This window comes from Eutrigla gurnardus, assembly GCF_963514095.1.
Source record: "Eutrigla gurnardus genome assembly, chromosome: 13".
Lineage (NCBI taxonomy): Eukaryota > Metazoa > Chordata > Actinopteri > Perciformes > Triglidae > Eutrigla > Eutrigla gurnardus.
The window spans coordinates 27354774-27376919 of NC_139936.1; the positions used below are offsets into that span (position 1 = coordinate 27354774).

General features: G+C 42.1%; 1 protein-coding gene across 1 annotated transcript in view; it reads right to left on the minus strand.

Annotated features, from left to right (window-relative positions):
• Nucleotides 1–1906: 1906 nt before the first annotated feature.
• Nucleotides 1907–22146, minus strand: part of LOC311022654 (paxillin-like) — a 30721-nt gene continuing 10481 nt past the window's right edge. Inside the window, exons 2-14 of the mRNA XM_084024113.1 lie at nt 11561–11769; nt 11273–11358; nt 10395–10534; nt 10137–10320; nt 8819–8933; nt 7396–8688; nt 6016–6282; nt 5788–5898; nt 5165–5326; nt 3749–3922; nt 3590–3671; nt 3145–3293; nt 1907–3031 (exon numbers count right to left, since the gene is read on the minus strand). Of these exons, the coding sequence (XP_083880239.1) occupies nt 2765–3031; nt 3145–3293; nt 3590–3671; nt 3749–3922; nt 5165–5326; nt 5788–5898; nt 6016–6282; nt 7396–8688; nt 8819–8933; nt 10137–10320; nt 10395–10534; nt 11273–11358; nt 11561–11769 (3239 nt within the window). The 3' untranslated portion in view covers nt 1907–2764. The remainder of the gene's footprint in view (nt 3032–3144; nt 3294–3589; nt 3672–3748; nt 3923–5164; nt 5327–5787; nt 5899–6015; nt 6283–7395; nt 8689–8818; nt 8934–10136; nt 10321–10394; nt 10535–11272; nt 11359–11560; nt 11770–22146) is intronic.

Consider the following 22146-nt stretch of genomic DNA (forward strand, 5'->3'; position numbering starts at 1 on the left):
GACATAAAGGGCTGAAAGACTCCGCCAGCGAGTCCTCGTGCACCTGACGATGTGACAGTGGGACAGCCCACTTAACGGGAACGCTCATCATGTGCTGATCATGTGAGTCCATTTTGACCGTCGCCATCTTGGAATTTTTGCAGCCAGTGAAGGAAGTGACCATATTTGGAGTGTGGAGGAGTGACTGGTGGATGCAGCACCCTGAGCAGCTGCTTTACTGCATCTGGTTTCTGGTTTGGAGCTGCTAAAGGTTATCTTCATAATTCAAGCTAAATGTTCCAGTTAAGTGTTAAAGTCATTCTAGTATTTTAATAGCGTGGTAGCGATCACAAGGTAGCCACGCCCTGAAGCATCCCGCTTTATGGTCTATGCCAAACATGGGCAACAACACAAAACAGAACAGCCTGACAAACATGATATGTTTTTACATAAACATTTTACTATCAGATAAAAGCAGAATATCTCAGTCAGTCATCTCCATGGAACGTATGAGTGAACATTGTTTCTGTCATGTGGAAACTTCATTTTGACCCAATACTTTCCTTTCCATGTTACCAAAAGAATATCTCAGTCAAAGTCATGGAAATCATCTCGCAACTCCCCCTCAGCACCTCGGGACCCCCAGGGGTCCTGAACCCCAGGAACCCTGTCTGTTGGACCATAATGTACTAAATGAACATCATGCTGATTGAAGAAGACTTGAAACTAGAGTTCGAGACCATAAACTCATGTTTACTGAAATGATACATCAAGAGAGAAGTAGGACCATTTTCTCATAGACTTCTATACAACCAGAGAGGAGTCACCCCCTAGTGGCCAGCAGAGAGAAGTAGGACCATTTTCTCATAGACTTCTATACACTCTTCTTTTTACAACTAGAGGAGTCGCCCCCTGATGGCCAGCAGAGAGAATGCTAGTTTAAGACAGAACTGGAGGCTGCCTCCTGCTTCCAAGTTGTTTCCTTGAGCAGGAATATCAAATTGACACACCAAATGAAAGCATTTTACAAAAGCTCTTGTCTACTATTTTAATACCAAAACAGAATTTATTTGCGTAATCAGACTTGATGTGAGGAATCTCTCTATTCGTAACTACTGACATTCAGACTGAAGAGGAGAAAAACAAAAGTGAACAGACACAAAACAATTTAAAGAAGGTATGGCTTTGGTTAAATAACACTACTAAATTGATTTGAAAAGACAACCGTTACATGATTTCTTAAATAGAGTGAAAAAAGATTGAAGGCTCCAGAATTCCCTGAACAAGACGAAAGGCAACATAAATGTGCTGCATGTTAGGATGTACAGCCCCGGCCTGGCGGCCTACAGTAGATCTACTCAGATGCTGAGGGAAACGAGTCATCAACAGACTACCAGGCTCCCGTTTCTACAGCCTACAGGTTTCAGTGGACTCACAGACTAATAACATGACAACATGGTTGCGGATTATCGACCAGTCATCAATATTTTGCTGAATTTGCCAGTGTTATTAGACAAAGTACTGATACAATGGCACAGACTGTTACTTCAGAAACACATATAATACAAAGTTGTTAATCCACAGTTGCATAGTCATTGATATATCACAGGCAAATTCCTGTATTGTGTACTTCTTTCAAAATAAGTGACCATTAATCAGCTTCTCAATACAGTAATGGCACCAAAGTATCTTTGCCATGCCTCCCCGGCGTCCTCCCTCTTTGAATGAGTGGTTATTAAACACACATACATGCCATGCATGCCAGCGCTTTGCTTACAATGTAGCTGCACCTGATATTTACAAACATTCTAAACTCGTCAGGATTTACCTAGAAACAGTGAAGCTAGTGTGTGTGTGTGTGTGTGTGTGTGTGTGTGTGTGTGTGTGTGTGTGTGTGTGTGTGTGTGTGTGTGTGTGTGTGTGTGTGTTTTGTGTGATTCCACCTCACTGTAAGAGAGAACTACAAGTATCTGTTCAGATTGCTCTCTCTATTCTTCTGTGAACATACAAGGAATGATTGGGCACCACGGAGATGCGAGGTTTGTTAAACGTGTGTGAGAGTGAATACTGCAGCTGCTGGTGCATGATGACATATTAAACTTCTTAGACAATCGCTGTAAAAAATATTAATTGCTTATTGAAAACAGTGTAAAATGGATTGATTCAGTTCAAAATCTGCTTTGTACCATTCTTCTGGTATTCACACTTAAAACCATTTGCTTTGTCTGTAAGAGTGACAGTCGATGTGGGGGGAAGGGGTTGAAAACACTTTGTATTGTAATGTTACCTGCTCCCTGCTATAGTTTTCTATTTTAATGCTTTCTAAAATGACAGGCTCAACCAGTGAGCAACACCAATGTCAAAAATGCAGAGTACTACTTCCACCACCATCTAACAAGATAAAAAACTACAATATTTTAAAACAACATTTTGCAAGAATTATAGCTCTTTGCCTGTTGAAAATATCCAAAACCTTTCAGGAGATTGATTATAAAAATCCTTGTAGATTTGTGTTGATTTGAGACACCCTTGTATTGTCACTCAGAACCTATAAGAGCTTCAATGCAAAATGCATAGCTGTCAATCCCAAAATGAGAGAGGAGAAGTTCAACCTATTATAGCAGAGATCGTATGCTGCTTCAACCACATGCACATACATAACCATACATAGTTCCAATGTCACCATATGATTTCAAACAACCTTCTGTGATACAAACACAGTAATCCCATCCCCACTCTACCTATCCAAGCCCGGACCCCAACCTGTGAAACGCTCTCCTGACCTCTAACTGAACAGCTTGACGAAGCAGCCGTGGCAGTAGGGTTTGTCGTTTTGTTCTTTGAACGTGCCTTTGTTGAGTTGCTTCAGGCAGAAGGCACAGACAAAGTGCTCCGGGTGGAACTTCTTGGACATGGCTGTGATGCAGCGCCCCGTGATGGGCTTCTGGCAGCCGGAGCAGAGGGAGCCACGGCGCTCGTGGTAGTGCACTTCACAGTAGGGCTGGCCGTCGTGCTCAAAGAAACTCCCATTCACAAACGGGGTGAAGCACTCCTGGAAACAAACAGAGGGGAGTGGAACATGCTCTTATTATTTGGATTACAGCATCATATAGGAGCATTCTTGCTATACTTCGGTATATAATGACAAATTCTAAATATACAGACCCTGCACACAAAACATTCAGGATGCCAAAGGCTGTTCAGCGCTGAGATGTAGTTCTCCAAAATGGCTCTGGCACAGCCGCCACATTTAGGTGCAAACATGTCAAAGTAATCCTTCCTGCAAAAGGCTTTCCCATCCTTTTCATGGAAGCCTTCATAGAAATAAACACATGTGAATCAGTTATGACAACATGCTAGCAGAAACTATTATTTGTACTTCTATGAATGGACTATACATATAGACAAGTCATAGTAATACACACACACACACACACACACACACACACACACACACACACACACACACACACACACACACACACACACACACACACACACACACACACACACACACACACACACACACACACACACACACACACACACACACACACACACACACACACACACACACACACACACACACAGAGAGAGAGAGTCTAAATACCCTCGGGGCCAAAGAAGGATCCACACTGAGCACAGAAGAAGTGTTCAGGATGCCATGTCCGATCCAGCGCCGTCACAACTTTCTGAACAGATAGAACAACAGGTGTTGGGTCTGACTGTAATCCTCACCAGGCATGATGCACGTGTGTGTGTGACTTACATCCAGTATGGGCCCGTTGCAGTAGTAGCACCGTGGGGAGAACAAGTTGTGGTAGTCTGTCTCACAGTACGGCTGTCCTTCACGCTCAAAGAAGTTCCTGGAGCCGATCTCCTCCTGACAGTGTGTGCACACAAAGTGCTCAGGGTGCCATGTACGGCCCATTGCAGTCACCACCTGGACAACAGAAGGGGTTCTACTCTTAGTATGCATGTTCTGAACATGATATGTATTTATGTGACTGTTGCATTATGGGATTGGCTGCACAGGGATGTAGTGGTTAGCACTGGAACCTCACAGCAACACAGACCTGGAATAAAGCTGGATTTGGGATCTTTCATGGAGTACGCATGTTCTCCCCGTTAGCCTGGGTTCTACCCATAAAACCCCCTCAGTCATCAAGAGTACCTGTCTGAGTCTGCATGTTCCCTAGTAGACTGGTTATCTGTCTGTCTCTACATGTCAGCCCTGTGATAGACTGGTTACCTGTCTGTCTCTATATGTCAGCCCTGTGATAGACTGGTTACCTGTCTGTCTCTATATGTCAGCCCTGTGATAGACTGGTTACCTGTCTGTCTCTACATGTCAGCCCTGTGATAGACTGGTTACCTGTCTGTCTCTACATGTCAGCCCTGTGATTAGAGTTCTCAACGGGCCTGAAAATTACAGCCCGACCCGACCCTGCCCGCAGGTTTTTAAACCCGAACCCGACGCAGCCCGACACACCAGCATGAATTGTCGGCCCGAACCCGACCCCCCGCGCGCCTGCATTGTTTGAAGTTTACTTTTGACCAGCTCCATCTTCTCCAGCCAGGCTATAGGCGTGAGTGCGTCACGCAGCGTCGTCAGGTGTGCGTCTGCCCCATGAAGCAGGCAGCCAGATTGACCAAACGTGAACAGCGATGATTCACAGCAAACAATATATAATTTACAACCTACAATTTTTTTTATTTTTTATTTTTTAATGAAATGTGTTTTATAAAAAAAGGAAGCCCGAGGCCCGACCCGACCCGGCTCATTTGCGTATTTTTTCGGCCCGGACCCGGCCCGAAACTTCAGGTCCCGTCGGGTTTGTCAGGCTGGGCCGACCCGTTGAGAACTCTACCTGTGATAGACTGGTTATCTGTCTGTCTCTACATGTCAGCCCTGTGATAGACTGGTTACCTGTCTGTCTCTACATGTCAGCTCTGTGATAGACTGGTTACCTGTCTGTCTCTACATGTCTCCCTGTGATAGACTGGTTACCTGTCTGTCTCTACATGTCGGCCCTGTGATAGACTGGTTACCTGTCTGTCTCTACATGTCAGCCCTGTGATAGACTGGTTACCTGTCTGTCGCTACATGTCGGCCCTGTGATAGACTGAGTAACTGTGACTGATAATGGATAAATGGAAGTATTATCTTTAAAAAAAACCTCACCTGTCCCACAATTGGCTTACAGCAGGCTCCACACACTCCTTTAGCTACCGTCTGCACACCCAGTTTATTGAGGTCAGACTGCAGGCTACCAAGCATGTTGTCCAGCTTGTTGACCTGTGTTGGAGCCCCACCAGGAACACAACCCTTTCCTTGGGCCATAATCTGAAATGGTTAAATAATGAATACAGTAATGCATTGAAAATGTGCTTGATGAACACAGAAGTTAACCAAAATTAACTGCAGTTTCAGGAGGTTACCAAGATTTTAAAAAATGTGAAAAAGTAGAAGGGATAAGAGACAGGGGTTCATGCCTGCATTGGAGGGAAGATTGGGTCATACTCGGTTTGGCAGCCTACTGACACCAGGATTTTGGGTGTGATTGGTATCACTGGCTCCACTGGTGGAGGGCGGGTAGGGGTTTTAGGAACAGGAGGAGGGGGCTCTGGTTTGGGGGCAGCAGGTTCCTGAGTTGGGGCTGGCGGTGACGTGGCTTTTAGAATTTGTGGTGGTGCAGCACATATTGGTTCCTGGAAGTGGCGAGGTTGTGGAGGGTGAGAGGGGGGTGGAGGGGGAGAGGGAGGTGGTGGGAGGGGTGGTGGTATAGGTATAGGGGGCTGCTGTACTGGGAGTTGACGCTTAGGTTCTTCTGTAAAAGGAGGGCGACGAGGAGTGGGGGGAGAGAGAAGTGGAAGCACCTTCCTCACAGGGGTGGACAACTCTGGGGGAATTATGATCTAAGGAGAACAGAAACACAGAGAGAAGGAAGGGAACACAGAGAGCAAAGAGTGTAGAAAACTAAAAGGGGATTCATTGGCATATTTTGGTAAAATGTTGAGCACACCGAGGCCAACCTTGTCGACCTCACTCCCAGCCCCATCGGTACGGAAGCGCTGGGGTTTGGATGTCACGATGACACCCTCGGTCAGCCAGTCATCAGACTGTTTACGCCGGCGCTCTGAGCGGCCGATCCCAAACTTGCCCTGAAGCTCCTCGATGAGGCGGTCCTGAGAAGAGTTCTTGTTTACAATGACGGGTCCCATCTTCCTGCGCATGTGAGCATCTCTGAACATGGGGTGCACGTTAGGAGTCTCCTTAGTGCGCCTAATCACTGATTTTATCTAAAAGGGAAGAGTGAGCATCTGATCATACATCCAAACTGCTGAAGAAGATGCAGCAGGGCTCTGAGGCAGCAGGCTTGCTGTGGTCAGTGGGCTCAGAGTCATGCGCTTCTTTCATAATTATGTCAGGTGCCTTCAAAACTCAAAACACCTCCCACAACAGCAACAACACAGGCTGCTTTAGGAGTCCTTCACACAAATCTGGTGCAATGGATGAGGAGGATTATGATAATAAGCCATGCAGAGTAATGGTAGTGCCATTCAGTGAATTATTTTTCATTATTATTATTATTATTATTATTCAAAGCAGCATCAAAGATGAATCTCTTGATTACAAGAGCATCTCCTTTTCTAAGCTAGCTCTGTTCCATTTTCTGACAATGTATTTTAATACTTAATACTTTCTTTCATCTTTATTTTTGCAGAGCTCAAACATCATTCAGATTCTTTCAAGAGACGGGATGATGGAGAGAATCTCGATGAAACACTCCAAGTAGTTCATCATGGTGAATTTCCATCATCAGGACAATTGTAAATATCAGTGTCTAGTTCATTCTTCTTTTTTTATAACAAAAGGATAAAAAAAATAGATGTATGTATCCTTTCTTTATGCAGGGAGATCTTATGATCATATTATTTAAAATTATTTGATTATTTACAGTGTTCTGTGAAATTCAATAAAATTATTTTTTTAAACAGACTGTAAAGTGATTCCAGTATGTTTAAGAGCCATGTTCAGAGTTTTAAGCATATTTTGATGGTTATTGGGATAATATCCTGAATCGCAATGACTTTGGCTAGGAGAATGGTGAAATGTTCATATCGTACCATGTCTTTCTGTAGCTTCTGCCCAATTAAATAGGTATCCAAACTAGACAATAAAATTACAGCACCTTGTCATCCCGCATGAGGCTTGACAGTCGGGCTGCAGTCTAGTGACAGGGTGTATATATTATACTAGCAACCAAACTAGTAGACAAATATGTTTCAGCCGTGTAAAACCTAATATGAGTAAAACCCCTCAAAGCAGAGGCTAGTTAGTGTGGAAGCATCCATCTCTTAAGCAAGAGCAAACAAGCCTATATTGTGTCAAGCAGGAGTGGAGATGCATACATGTCCAGAAGCAGAGACTCTGTCCATATTGGGAGTCTGCAGCACGGGCAGGTCCAGGGTAACATCAGGGGTCCCGGGGCATGAATACGGGGTCATGGACTCATCCATCCAGCTGGCCTCCGTCAGCGGGGTCATGCTTCCATCTGTGTATGGCCTTTCTGTGTAAGGCGTCACGGTGTCATCCAAGCCATCATGGAAGGACATGGACAGCTCCTCATCAGCCCAGTCCAGATCTCCATTCCCATCAGTTCCTCCGTCCACAGAGTCATCTGTGATGGTGTTGGTGGCGCTGGTGAAAGTGTCAGGCTGCACACTGTTTCTGTCCAGAGGCAGGATGAGCTCCTCATGCATCTCTGGCATTCCTCTGCCTAAACACGGTGCCTGCATCTTAAACTGTGGCTCTTCCATGTGTGCTGCCAAGTGGTTTTGTGCAAAACTCATTGCTAGCAGCTTGTCTAATGCTTCGTCCAGAGAGGGCTCCACAATGGGAGGCTGATGTTCAGTGAAGGGACTGGCTCTCTGGGCTGCAGGTGGTGACTCCAGCAGCTGTCTGCTGGTGCTTATGAAGGCCAGTGGAGAGGGCACTCTCAAAGGAGCGACTGGAGATGGTGAGGATGTTTTTGTGGAAGCATGTGCAGATGCAACAGGGGTGGGTGAAGGAGTCTTTGGAGCTGAGACAGGAGGGGTGAGGTTTTTAAAAGGAGGATGAGTGGAGACATTCAAATCAAGGTTGTGAAAACAAGCAGATCCTTTGCTCGTAGCCTCAGGAGTACAGGGGAATTTAGTGACTGCATTTGAGGGAGAGGCTGGCTCTACAGATGGACTAGGGGACTTGGAGGACTTGTGTTCCAGGACAGTGTTGACTGAGGTTAGTGAGGGCGTGGTGGTGGTATTGGATGGACTTGGGCTATTTCTCATATGGAGGTTGGTGTGAGAGGAAGCAGCTTGAGAAAGGACGAGCAGAGACTTGGCTTGGGACGACAGCACAGTGGCAGAGACATCTATAACAGAGTCCAGGTCTAGGTCACTGGCTGCAGAAAGTGAGGATATAGGACTGTGGGGACAGAGACGGTTCACATGGGGCAACGACATGCCACTGTCTCCTCCATCCTCGTCTATGTGCAACTCTAGACCAGAAGACATGTAGAAGAGAGGAGAGGAACAGACAGGCGTTTGAGGCAGATTAAGGAAAGGAGAAGCCACGGGGGCTGGAGGAAGTGAGGAACAGACTGGAGGATGAGGAGAGGTGGAAGACGCTCCTGCTGGGTCCAGCAGAGAGCCCAAAGAGCTGGGCTGGAGGACAGACAAGCATAAGCGAGATAAGAGGAAAAGGGCGGGTAAATCAACAGGAATATGACAGGAGAAGCGTTTGTTTTGTCGATATACTGAAGCCTTTCCAGTAATCATTGATGCTGCTTGGTACCTTGAAGTCAGACAAAGAGGCCATCAGCTCGTCGAGCTCTCTTGTGGCACAGGAAGCTGAAATTCTGGCTTGCTGCTGAGAAGGTGTGTCCAAATCACAGTGACGGGCAGAGGAGCTGGAAAACATAAATCCTAATATGATTTGGAATTGAATGCAAACATTGAAAGCTTACTAACAGCAGAACTGAAAATATCTATTATCTATTATGTGCCCACAAGATTCACCATGAGAAGTCAAATTGTTTTATCCGAGAGCTCTTATGGTTCACTCACACTGCTCCAAGCCCAACCGTAGAACACTCAGAGATAATGAGAGGGACGGCCTATCCATTAAAGCCTACGTCAAGTCCACATTGCCTACCTGTGCATGAAACGTACCGGACTCAAATCCACCTCTTCAAGTGTGCTGGGCCGAGGAAGCGTACCGTTCTAAGTACGGAACGGAGCGCTCACACTGGAAAAACAACCCAGACTTCAGGCTCAAGGATGCCTGGATGCCGTACGGTTGGTGGAGTGTGAGTGCATCCTGAGGGCACACCAAGCCAACTGCAGAGAACCAACTCAAACAGGTGTATTGTCTCACATTACCTATTCAAGTATGTAACGAAGACCGCAGCAAACAGGGGAGATGACTGCAGTATGTATTTACGTTCTGAGGAAGAAAGGGGTCCGCAGTCTGTGTTTTAAATCCAGAAAAGCTATTACTTGCTATAATATTGATGCCAGTGTAAACAATATTACTACATCCATACATGAAATTCAATCATAGAATAATGCAAACGCACCTGCAAAAGCAGGCAAAATGCTGAACAATTTAACATTATTCAACCGTTTAAAACAAGTTAGGAAGAAAGCAAAACTATGTGAAGTCATCCAACATGCATGTCCTACCATGTGGTGTGTTCAAGGTCTTTCCACAAAAAACCAAGAGGAGCCTGTTTAAAATATGACCATAACTATTTGAACATAACATCACCCTTTCAGACGGCAAAGTTATCCATTTTCAAGAGCTCTGAAAGCCTAGTAGCAATATTAAAATTGGAGAACATTGAAATCATTCTCAACACAAAAATATCCATGACATTTCAACCTTTCTCTAATTTTCCACATATTTTGAATGGCTGGAAACTTCTTTGTCCAGGTTTAGTAGATTTCCCAGACGCGTGGGAACCCTCCCACTGGTCGACTGTGGGCTGAATGTGTTTGGCTGCACTAAAGCTCTGCTACACTTCTCAACCTTTTTCATTCAAGGTCTCTGTTGCTAGACACTATTTTGCACTGTGCCTTTGAATGGGCAGTTGGTCACAGAGATAAAGCACCTGTGTGAAGGCACTGAGCCCTCCAGCTCGTCAAGGAGACTCTCCACGGTGGGTCGGGCCTCATCCAGCCTCGTCCCGTTCCTCTTGGGGTTCTCCTGAGGGGTAGGGCTCACCCTGATGTCAGGGATGCTGCCGTTCTCGTAGTGGGTGATGCTGCAGGATGGTAAGGGTGGAGCTGCCTCCTCTGTGGACACACGACGATACAATGGATTCTGCTCCCCACAAACAGAAGTGATAGATCTGAGGCTTCGTTTGTACCTGTAGTGGGGAATGAAGGGGAGCTCTGTTGCACTGCATTGAGTTCCAGCAGCAGCCTGTCTAGCTCTGAGAGGTTCGTGCCCATGGCAGAGGTCATGGCTCGCGTTGACTTGTCTAATGACTTCTGTTTGTTTGGAAAACTGAAAAGGAGACGGAAAGAGACAACTAGTCATGGGAAATTTCATCTCACGATTATCCTGGCCAAAATAATAGAGATTCTTGACATTATCCTGATAATCATCAAAACTGTTTAAAAAAGCAGTAAAACATACGGGAACCACTTTACATTTTTTAAGAAATATTTGTATATATCATAGATATTGGATTTCACAGGTATGGGATTTTATCACAATAAAAAAAAAACGTGATGATGAAAAAGGTTCATTATCGGGATAATCGATAAGAATTTAAATGTATTCATCCTTTATTTCTGCAGGGAGACCTTATTATATATGATCATCTTTTTTAAGTTTGATTGTTTTTCACTAAAAAGGATGTTCACTCAAAAAGATGTCTTATCTGTAACGCAATTAAAATATTACTTTGTTGACAAAATGTAATATTATACCAGTATGTTTAATCTGAAGCATATTTTGATGATTCTCCTGAGATTATCTTAAAATCACAATTATTGTGGCCAAGAGGAACTCTGTGTGTCTGTTCATGCTTACATGATAAGTCCTGAATGTTTTCAATGAGGCTCACTGTTTCACTTCTCTACCATGATAGTTAGCTCGACAGCTCACGTCATGACAATCATCCCGATGACGGTTATTCACCACGATCAACTTATCCCGAGTATTTTTTGTTACGATCTGCGATAAGCTCCAATATCATCCCATCCCTACACACAACATTTCAAGTGTGTGCCAGGATACCTGTAGACGTGGTCCTCTTCAATGTGAGACACCGGAGAGCTGCTGCTGTCCCTGGACCATGAGCTCTTCTGGGCTGAACCTAATGACTGCAGAGGATTCATCGTCAGACACAAACAGCACGCAGATGTATAGGATACGTGTGGCTTCAAATATTTAACGTACATCTTTCACTACCAAGTCTAATACGTGCTGTGCCATGTCCTTGTATTTGAGAACCCCCTTCCTTGAATGGTTTCATGCATAAAAATGTGTTGATGAGTTGTGCATGGTCACACTACAGAGAGCTACCTGCTGAGAGGAGTGGTGGGAGTTGGGCTGATCTACCAGGGACCCGTTCAGAGCCTCGGCTGAGGGTGGAGGAGGGACTGGAGGGGGAGGTGACACATCTGGGTAGGAGTGTGTTCCAGTAGGGATAGAGTAGGGGGTCTCGTCAGGCAAGAACACCGGTCGCTTTGAGATGTGGGACGTAGTAGATTCCAGGTCCGCCAGCAACGCATCTGAAAGTTGTGATAGTTTAAGTTTTAAAAATGCAGGAAGTATCATGTAATATATCACAATCACACGTGTTGCCACTTCAAAATTTAGTTGGGATTCATTTATACAGGGAGATTTAGTATTCATGATTACCTTATTTAAAATAGTTTGATTATTTCTTTTTCACTAGAATGGATGTTCACTAAAAAAATAAAGTGCTCTCTCTCTGTGATGCAATACAAATATATATCTCTTCATAAATTGTAAGGTAAATTGACTAGAATATTGTTATGTTCTACTGACTGCGGTGACTACTGACTGAGGCAACTACTAGGACTGTCAAAATATTCTAAATTTGAATATATATTCAGATAGTTGGGCGCGACTGTCTGCTTTGCGGGTGGGTCTGCGCCTGAGGTCAGGGAATGTCTGTTCTATACTTTAAAACTTCAATTAATGTTAATAATATTTGATTCAATCACTGAATGAAGCCTGTCATATTTGGGACAAGAATCGCGACCTTAAATTGCTTGCACAACACTCTTGATCAGCACTCAGCATTTGTTTATTGTTGTCGTTCATTTTAACCACTATGCGCAGAGAGGGTGAGAAAGAGGGAGAGAGAGAGAGGGAGTGTGAAGGAGAGGGAGGGAGGGAGAGAGAGAGAGGGAGTGTGAAGGAGAGGGAGAGAGAGAGAGAGAGGGAGAGAGAGAGAAAGAGAGAGAGAGTGAAGCAGAGGTAGAGAGAGGGAGTGTAGCACCCTATAATGTAATAATTTCCTGAAAATGTAATAACGCCTGAAAATGTAATAAAATTTGCACTTAACTCGATCGAAAATGTAATAAAACCCAATAATGTAATAACTCCACCAATAATGTAATAAAATATCCTGACTGATATTGTAATAACATTTTTACCGATAATGTAATACCTTATTACATTATTGGGAATTTATTACATTTTCAGGAGGGTCTTTTTTTTCAAAACTGATAATGTATTACTTGACAGATAATATAATATATATGATCATTTTCAGTCCAGAGTTCTACATTTTGTGTTTTAAGAATCTAAGAATGTTATGTACACTGGATTTGAAACAACAGAATGACTATTAAATTGCAGACCTTGAGTACCATACAGCCATATGCATACAGCCATATGCATATGTGAGAGAGAGCGAGAGAAGCACGGAGAGGAGACTGGCTGCTGCAACCGTCACCATGCCGCAACTTGGGGACAAACCAGCGCCGCGAAGTGCGATATGGCAGTACTTTAGCTTAAAACAAATGCGCAAGGCGAGCAGTTAACGCCGATGCACCACTGTGTAAACGGTGTTTAAAAACTAGGGTTGCACGGTATACCGGTACTAATTTGGTATCGGGGTCCTGAGGAATTTAAAACAGTACTATATTGCATTTGGACGGGACCGGTACTTGCAGCGCCACCGGCAGCGCCCGCAACAGCGCGGCGAACTCGCCACGTGACGTCACCGCGTTGTAACTACAGCTGAGAGGACGAGGAGCGAGCCGCAGTCAGTAATGACATTTTTTGCATTATCTTTTTATTTGAAAAAGTATCGAAAAATATCGAAAAGTACCGAAACACATGTTGGTACCGGTACCAAAATGTTGGTATCGTGACAACACTATTACGCAATGATCGATGCATGCGCTCTACTTTTCCTTGACTCTGTGGATGATAAGGGGCACTTTGAATGATCTTCACTTTAAGGGACTGCATGAGTTTCCTCACAGCACCATGGAACTCTTTACCTTGGTCATGTTGTATTATTTTTGGAGGCCCATGTTCACTGTAGATCAAATTTAAGTGGTTGGCTATTTCACTGCTACTTTTCCCTTTCAGTGGTTTTAGCCAGACATATCTACTGAAGACGTCTTGCACCGTTAGAATGTATCTGTATGTGGCTTTGCCATACCATACTTTCCATTTATTCATATCCACAAGATCAATCTGGTGTCTAGTCTGTACTTCTTTGGCCTTGATTGGCTTCAGGATGGGCTTGTTCAGAAATCTGGCCTGAAGGTGTTGGTAACGTTCGGATGTATCTAGAACACCCCAAATCCTGTCCGCACTAATGCCTGTGTAGTGTTCATTAAGGCGCACCTTGAGTTTTCTTGCCCCAGAGCCTTTTGTTTCCTCTAAGCCTTTCATCACCAGTGTTGGGATAGAACCTTTCTGAACGACAATCTTCCCATTGAAAAGGACAGTCAGGCCATCATCATCCAAAGAAAACATGTCCCTGTTCCTCCAAAACCTGATTATAGCATTGCGTTGTACTCTTGTTCGACTTGAAACTGGGACATTGAACTCTCTTTTCAACAGTTTCAGAATGACATCGTAGCTCTCCTCATCCATTGGTTGTTGAGCATAGCCCATGCACATGGGCAAGAGGGCCAGGAGCAACATCAGCCCAAGCCTCATTGCAATAATTCTGTGAAATGAATGTTTAATGCCAATATGTTTCATCTCTTCCTTGGGTCTTAATGCAAACTTTTCAAAAAACATTTTAGAAGCTGGCTTTTTATACATACATAAACACTTGCATACAATTAATGGTAAAACTAATGTTGAACTTAAAGGTTGAATATGGAGAATTACCAGAATACCACCATCTATTGATCAGGATAATCAATTGATCTACCGATTGATTATAAAAAGGCTTAGTTGAAAACAAACGCACACGACCGCGGGAGGAGGATTAGGAAAACAGCGGAGAAGTGAGCCACAATGGCGGCTACAGGCTGGTACGATGTAAACAGGAAGTCATTATCGAACCCATCAAAAGTTTTAAAATAATTAATTCAGACTAAATATAATTTTTTTATGGAAAAGCAATACTTTTATTCTGCACCCCTCTAAATATCCCATGGGTGTATTATTTTTGAAAAAAAATATAGCTTTTAATAAACATTCTCCATATTCAACCTTTAATTAACTTCTAATTAATATGCAACATGTGGTCAATAACAAAAACCTAGCCTGTGGCCTACCACTTTATCATAATATTCTATTTAACTATTTTCTGATAGACATCTTAAGCTATTCACTTCGCTAGCTAAGAAGTAACCAAGCCTTGGCTAAAGTGTCAAAAAGTTAGCATCAGTAAGAACTAGTATGTAGCCACATCGTCAATAAAAACTAGTCTAAAGCCTACCACTACCCTACCATTATCAAACTTTTTCTGGTATTCTACAGAAATCCGAAGATATTGCTGCTGATACATTGCATAATCCCTTACCAAGTGATCATATAAAGGGAGAAAGCTTCAATGCTGCTGGACATATTTTCAGCTAGCCACCACTGAATGAGACCCTTATCGTGTGCTCCCTTGCAGGCCCTCTAGTGGCCAGGATGCCAGTGTCCGAGATTAATTTACACATCAAAAACATCATTTTTATAACAAAACTAGTGACTGTATAATGGAAAATCTGATATAAACATGTTACTGACATCAGCAGATAGTATTGCAGAAATGACGTCGAATCAATAAAACAGGATTTAAATGGACATAAGACCTTTAGACCAGTGGTTCTCAAACTTTGTACATGAAGTACCACCTCAGTAAATATCAGGCTCTCTCCAGTCCCACCACTAAGACCAATGTTCAAATACAGCAGCGTAGGCCGACAATATTCAGCTACAGACAGGAAGGTTTGTTCCTAATCAGAAGATTATTTACTGTTGACTGTCTTCAGCCACAGCCACGCTGTATGAAGGGGAAGCATCAGAACTGACATGTCAGTGTTTTCAAACCAATCATTTTACCTCTGCTTACTATCCTGCCATCACAGTTTAGCTCGTAACTCATGACCGTGGCTACGTAACAGGCTGATATTGAAACAAATATATGACAGGAAATGCTAAACTTATTTTAAATTACATTTCAAGGATCTTAAAAGGATAAGTATTTTCTTAGTATTATATTAATTTAGTAATTCATTTTTCCTTTTTTTATTTTAGAGATTCCTTCAAGTACCACCAGAGAGAGTTTGAGTACCACCAGTGGTACTAGTAGGCCTACCACAGTTTGAGAACCAGTGCTTTAGACAATTACTTTCACCACTAAAAAATAACATTCAACTTCATAAACCCTGTATAAACCCCAAAAAGGAGTTTGAAAAATAACCATGTCAGTTGTCATGAAGTTCTGTCATTTTGATTTAATCTTTATTTATACAGGTAAATCTCATAATATACTATAAGTATGACAGTATGTCAGCTGACCACTATGTCACTTGACATAGAGTAAGATGTCAGTTTGACAATGAAAGTGATATAATAACCATTTATGAGTGGAGGTGTTATGAATGCTTATGTATACTCTCTTCAAATGAAGTGTTCCTGAAAGTTGTTTTGTTGGTTCGTGGTTGTTTTCATGAGGTAGTGATTTGTTGGAAATCTGTGAAGTGAAGAGGTACGTTTAGGGAGTTACCTGGGGTCTCCAGTGCTGCTCAGAAGCTTATATCTGAGCTGGAATTCTGGTCTCAGGAGGGAAGTCCATCACCCACTCAGTAGGACCAGGATGTAGTTGCATGTCCCTGAGTATTTGCACATATGCATATGGCTGTATGCATATGGCTGTATGGTACTCAAGGTCTGCAATTTAATAGTCATTCTGTTGTTTCAAATCCAGTGTACATAACATTCTTAGATTCTTAAAACACAAAATGTAGAACTCTGGACTGAAAATGATCATATATATTACATTATCTGTCAAGTATTACATTATCAGTTTTGAAAAAAAAAAAAGACCCTCCTGAAAATGTAATAAATTCCCAATAATGTAATAAGGTATTACATTATCGGTAAAAATGTTATTACAATATCAGTCAGGATATTTTATTACATTATTGGTGAAGTTATTACTTTATTGGGTTTTATTACATTTTCGATCGAGTTAAGTGCAAATTTACATTTTCAGGAAATTATTACATTATAGAGTGCTACAGGGAGAGATAGAGAGAGGGAGGGAGAGAGAGAGAGAGAGAGAGAGAGAGAGAGAGAGAGAGAGAGAGAGAGAGAGAGAGAGAGAGGCCAAGGTCTGCGGTCTTGGCCATTAGTTCATTTACTTATTTTTGTGTCGGTAATATGTTGTTAAATATGTTTAAACTAGGGCCGGGACTCGATTAAAAAAATTAATCTAATTAATTAGAGGCTTTGTAATTAATTAATCGAAATAAATCGCATTTTAATCACATATAAATATTTTACCTGAGAACAGTGAGAAGTAATTTTTCTCACGTGGATTTTTAGTATACCATTGAATAATGACTGAATACATAAGTTTAAGCAACAAAATATTGTTTATTTTTGTTCAACCAAATCCAACAGACCAGTGCAATTTTTGCCATTAAGTGTAACCAGTGGCGGTCGTAGGTTTCATGACGCCCTGGGCATCATGAAACCTGCTCATTCCAGAGAATAGTTGGGCCCCATCACCATCACAACATGGAACAGTGCATAACTGAGCCCACCTTCATACCTAAATCCATTAGTTTCATAAGACATCCCGCTGAAGTCCCCAACAGCCCACTCTATAAATACAACCCTGCTTCATATACCTCTGTAAGTATGCACCACGCGTCTTCAATTTAGTCTCAGTTTTATGAGAAACAGTGTGAACTTGTACAAACAGACGGATAAGAACAAAGACGCAGTAAATGTTTCTGAATCCAGTCAAGGGTCGCGGGGGTGCAGTGTTCACCTCGTTGCCTGCAGAGTGTTCACTGGAACACTGGGGAAAAATAGACTCTTACATCACACAATCCATCCATTCTCAGCCGGTCCAGAATAGACGCAATCACCAGCCGCACACTGTCACACTCCAGAGGCTCAGGACAGTTAGTCTGTTTGGAGGAATCGCTGCACTTTTCAAACGTATCAATTCAGAGGAGCAGGGTCAAAAAACGCCCAGCTAACCAGAAGGTCAGATCACTAACCAGCCTTCGATAATATCATCTAAAATAAGCGTCTCTCGGAACTTTAAATCTGTTCATGTATGAATTTTCATTTCCTGTCCTGACCTGGAGTTATAAACTATACAAGTCTACAAATAAAATAATGTAGTTCTTGATAGTTTGAAAAATAAGAGTGTAGCTTACTTGTAGGCATTTTTTCTAATCTAATTCATCCTACTTCTCCAATTACTCCATTATTCTAAGTTTACATTATTCCTGCTCCAAAGTAACTATTTTACTTAGAACTTAAAAGCTGACGCTCAACAGTCCATAGAGACTTGGATCAAGTCTAACTGAAACCCCACTGAATACTCATAAAGCTGCTTCCCCTGCAGTGAAAATGGCCGACGCTGGCTGCTACCATCCACAATCAAGTGACCATGAAAAACATACAGGAATATCCCCCAGGCATGGAATAGACTGGATACATTTCTTCTTTGTCTGTGTCAACATTAAAATATCTAAAAACAGAGCCTTCACAATGCAATCTTATAATGAAACGACAACATACTCCAGGAATACAAAAAACAAAAATCCAGTAACTATACTCACATAATTGTTTCCACCTATCTTCCAGGCAGGATCGTGTGTGTGTGTGTGTGTGTGTGTGTGTGTGTGTGTGTGTGTGTGAGAGAGTGAGTGAGTGAGTGAGTGAGTGAGTGAGTGAGTGAGTGAGTGAGTGAGTGAGTGAGTGAGAGAGAGAGAGAGAGAGAGAGAGTGAGAGAGAGAGAGAGAGAGAGAGAGAGAGAGAGAGAGAGAGAGAGAGAGAATGTGTGAAGCAGACAGCGGTATAGACAAAGACAGTATGAGCAACAAGGAGTGATAGCGTGTTGCAAGTCTACCGGGGGGCGAGCTGATGGTGACGCTATACTTTCAATAACTATAACCTTTCAGTGCACCTTTTCTCAATAACAAGCACTGGAAATCTCCCAAATCAGTTCTCAGCATCAAATCTGCATTTACAAATAGGATTGTTACTTTACATAAGTCAGAATTATGTCTGTTATGTTAAATTGCGCATGGGAGCACAAGCCTATTTAAAGCGGGAAGCTCAGTGTGTAGCCCATGTCTGTGCAAATGTGCTGAAATATCATGACCAGCTCAAAATAATCTGCACCTGGTGCTGACATGCTGAACGGGGTCTTACTGGAGTTGACTTTGTCACTCAGAGGAAAAAGCCTCCGCACAGAAAAATACCACTGCTGGCTTTGGGACAAAGGGGAATCATATAAAATACAGTGTAGGATTTATATTTACATTTCTCCTGTAGCTTAGAAGATTTAAAGAGCTGCCTGAAGAAAGACTAATTATGGAAATGTATTCCTAGAAAGTTCTTTGTGGCCTTGGCGGCCATACTGCCTGAAGCCTTCCAAAACAGACCGAGCCAAGTTTGTGAGGGTTACACTATAAAAGTGTCTCTGGGCTCATTATTCCCCCCTCCCACCTGCTGATACTACACATCTGGTACTCACGAACCCAAGAGTCCATGTCCACAGGAGACATTATTACAGCTAGATGCATCCTTTCAACTACTATGTCTATGCATTATGCCCATATTCATTCCGTGGTGGGAAACAAATAGTGAGGCCTACAGTTTGTTCCTATGGGTTGGTTGTGTTTTGGGGTTTTGTTGCTTTCAGCCCTTTATTCTCAGTGTCCCTGACATGAATGCAGATTGGTAGCTGTCCAACCTATAGGACATGGATAAGATATGGACTAGAGCTGAAACAATTAGTCAAATAATGTCCCAGTTGCTACATACAAAATGTATCTGCATCTATTTTAAATCATCAACTAACTGCGTAGTCATTTTAAGCAGGCACAACAACACTCTGTAGTTGGACACTTTGTTAGGTGTTAACAAAGTTGTCTAGCTCACTAAGTGGAAATAGAACCTGATATAAAAATTACAGCATCCAATTTTATTTATTTTTTTTAAAGATGTTTTTGAGGCTTAGGCTACGTTCACACCGCAGGTCTTAATGCACAATTCCGATTTATGGCTCAAATCCGATTTTTTTGTTTGGCTGTTCACATTACCTCTTTAAATGCGGCCTGTCTACGGATTGCTGTGTGAACAGCTCACGCTCCTGAAGTGACCCGCATGCGCAGTTGATCATTGATGACATCACGCCACAGCGGTGTTTACGGAAGCGAACATGGCAACGGCAACCGGTAACGTGGGACTGTATGGCTTCATGCTAAAAACAGTGTGTGGCGGCAGCCGGCAAATTTGCTTCGCTGCTGTCCTCCATGTTTGTTTTGGCTCCCGCCCGCTTTTCAATCAACTTTATTTGTCATTCATTTACAAAACAGTGCAGCGCGGGTCAGAATGACGTCAAAGTCGCATTAAATGCGACCTGGCTGTTCAGACTGCGGAACAGAACTTTTTGGCTTACCAGACAACTGGCGAGTAGATGAAAATTTTTACTAGACAAACAGATTTTTTACCAGACAAAAATATTAAATTGCCATTTGTTAGAATTACTTTTTCGTATGTCTGTCTAAATTGATTTTCAATCATAGTAATCGCAGTCTCTTTTCTTCACAATATTTATTAGCAGTATATATACAGAAACATTTTTCATTTCATTTGTAACACACTTCAATCTCTGTCGGAGTCAGAGAGTTCTTGCCTCACCCGACACCGTGTAGCGCCACTTCTCATTAAATTTCCGAACATAATATTTCGCCGGTTTTGACTGAGACGAGGTGGGCGCTGAGACGCTGTCGGTCGATTCTTCCTCCGTCCTCGTTTTTTTTCTTGGGGGCTGCCCCCCCACAAGAAATATCCACATAATGGAGTAGCTAAATCGGGAAAAAATTGTTTATAGGCTGCGGTAAAAAGGTCTACAAAGTATGAATGAACAAGTGTGGGAAGTGGTGTTGATTTTCGCGGGATCATCTGGGATAGCCCGCCTTACTCTGCCTCTGATTGGCTTACCCTGATTCCTCACTCCTCATGCCTACACCTAACCGCCAATGAGAGGCGTCCATCCCAGAACTGACGGGAGACGTGTTAAGTTGCTGATCAAAACACACAACTTCCTGTTTTTGCTGCTTCACATTAAAAGCTTCTACACAAGAAAGATATGATGGGCTTTTATTTTTTTAGATTACTCGCAAGAGTGGCGAGTGGTCTTCATAAATTACTCGACAAATACAAAAATTACTCGCATTTGGCGAGTAAAACAGCTTAATTTCAACCCCTGGCGCCACAGCATCCAATTTTTTATGATATAATTCATCCTTTATTTCTTCGGGAAGACCTTATAATTTAACATAATTTTATTGTTTATCACTATTAAGGATGTTCAGAAAAAGATGTGTATCTTATCTGTGACAATAAACATGTGTTTCTTAATTAAATTTAGAGCGCTTCCAGCATGTTTCACTGCCATTTTAAGAATTATAAGCATATTTTGATTGATTTTCAGGATAATCATGACATGAAATGTTTTTATCATTCCATGCCTATTCCAACAATAGGATTTGCTGCAGTTTTTGTCTTTTTTGATAGTAAACTGAATATCTTGGCGCTTTAGACTTCTGGTCGAACAAAACGAAGGTGTCACATTGGGCTGTAGGAAATTGAGAAAAAGTAATTTTGTTTTTTATACATTAAAACATAAAAATATTTTAAAAAAACGTGTTCTTTTTCATTGCAGTCCACATGGTCACTATAATCACAGATACTTCTATTGCATTACAGTTAAGACCCAAAACTGTCTCTTCTTTTTAACTATCAAATAACCTTAAATAAGATGATCATAAATCAGAAAGTCTCCCTGCATAAATAAAGTATAAACACATGTATGTATCCTGTATTTTTTAAATCAGGCTCCATGCATCACTTCTCTGCCAGGAGAGTGAGCTAGACAGCTTCTTCAGTTCACTCGTGACGATGTTTACAGTTCCTAATCATGGAAAATTCACCACGATCAACTTATTGTGACTGTTTTTCTTGAGATCCATGATCAAAGTTATATCGTCCCATCCCTACTTTATATTATTTATTTATGTTATTGCTATACATTTTTATTGTCAGTTTTAGTGAAGATCCTTTTTAAACAAGCCAAAACAATCAAATCATCTTAAATAAGATGACCAGAAAGCATAAGGTCTCCTTGCATAAAGGATAAATACATTTGAAAATGTATAATTGTATCCTGTATTTCTAAAATCAAGCTCTTTTTTCACTTCTCTACCATGATAGTACGTTGGACAGCTGTTTCAAGTGCCTTGCGATGATATTTACGATTATCCCAATAATCTAACCCTAACCCTAACCCATTCAACACGATCAACTTATTGTGAGTGTTTTTTGTCATGATCTATGATAAAAACCTATGTCATCCCATCCCTAATCTCGTTGATATCATTTAATGCAGGTCATAAAGGATAGTGACTGAAGATGCTACT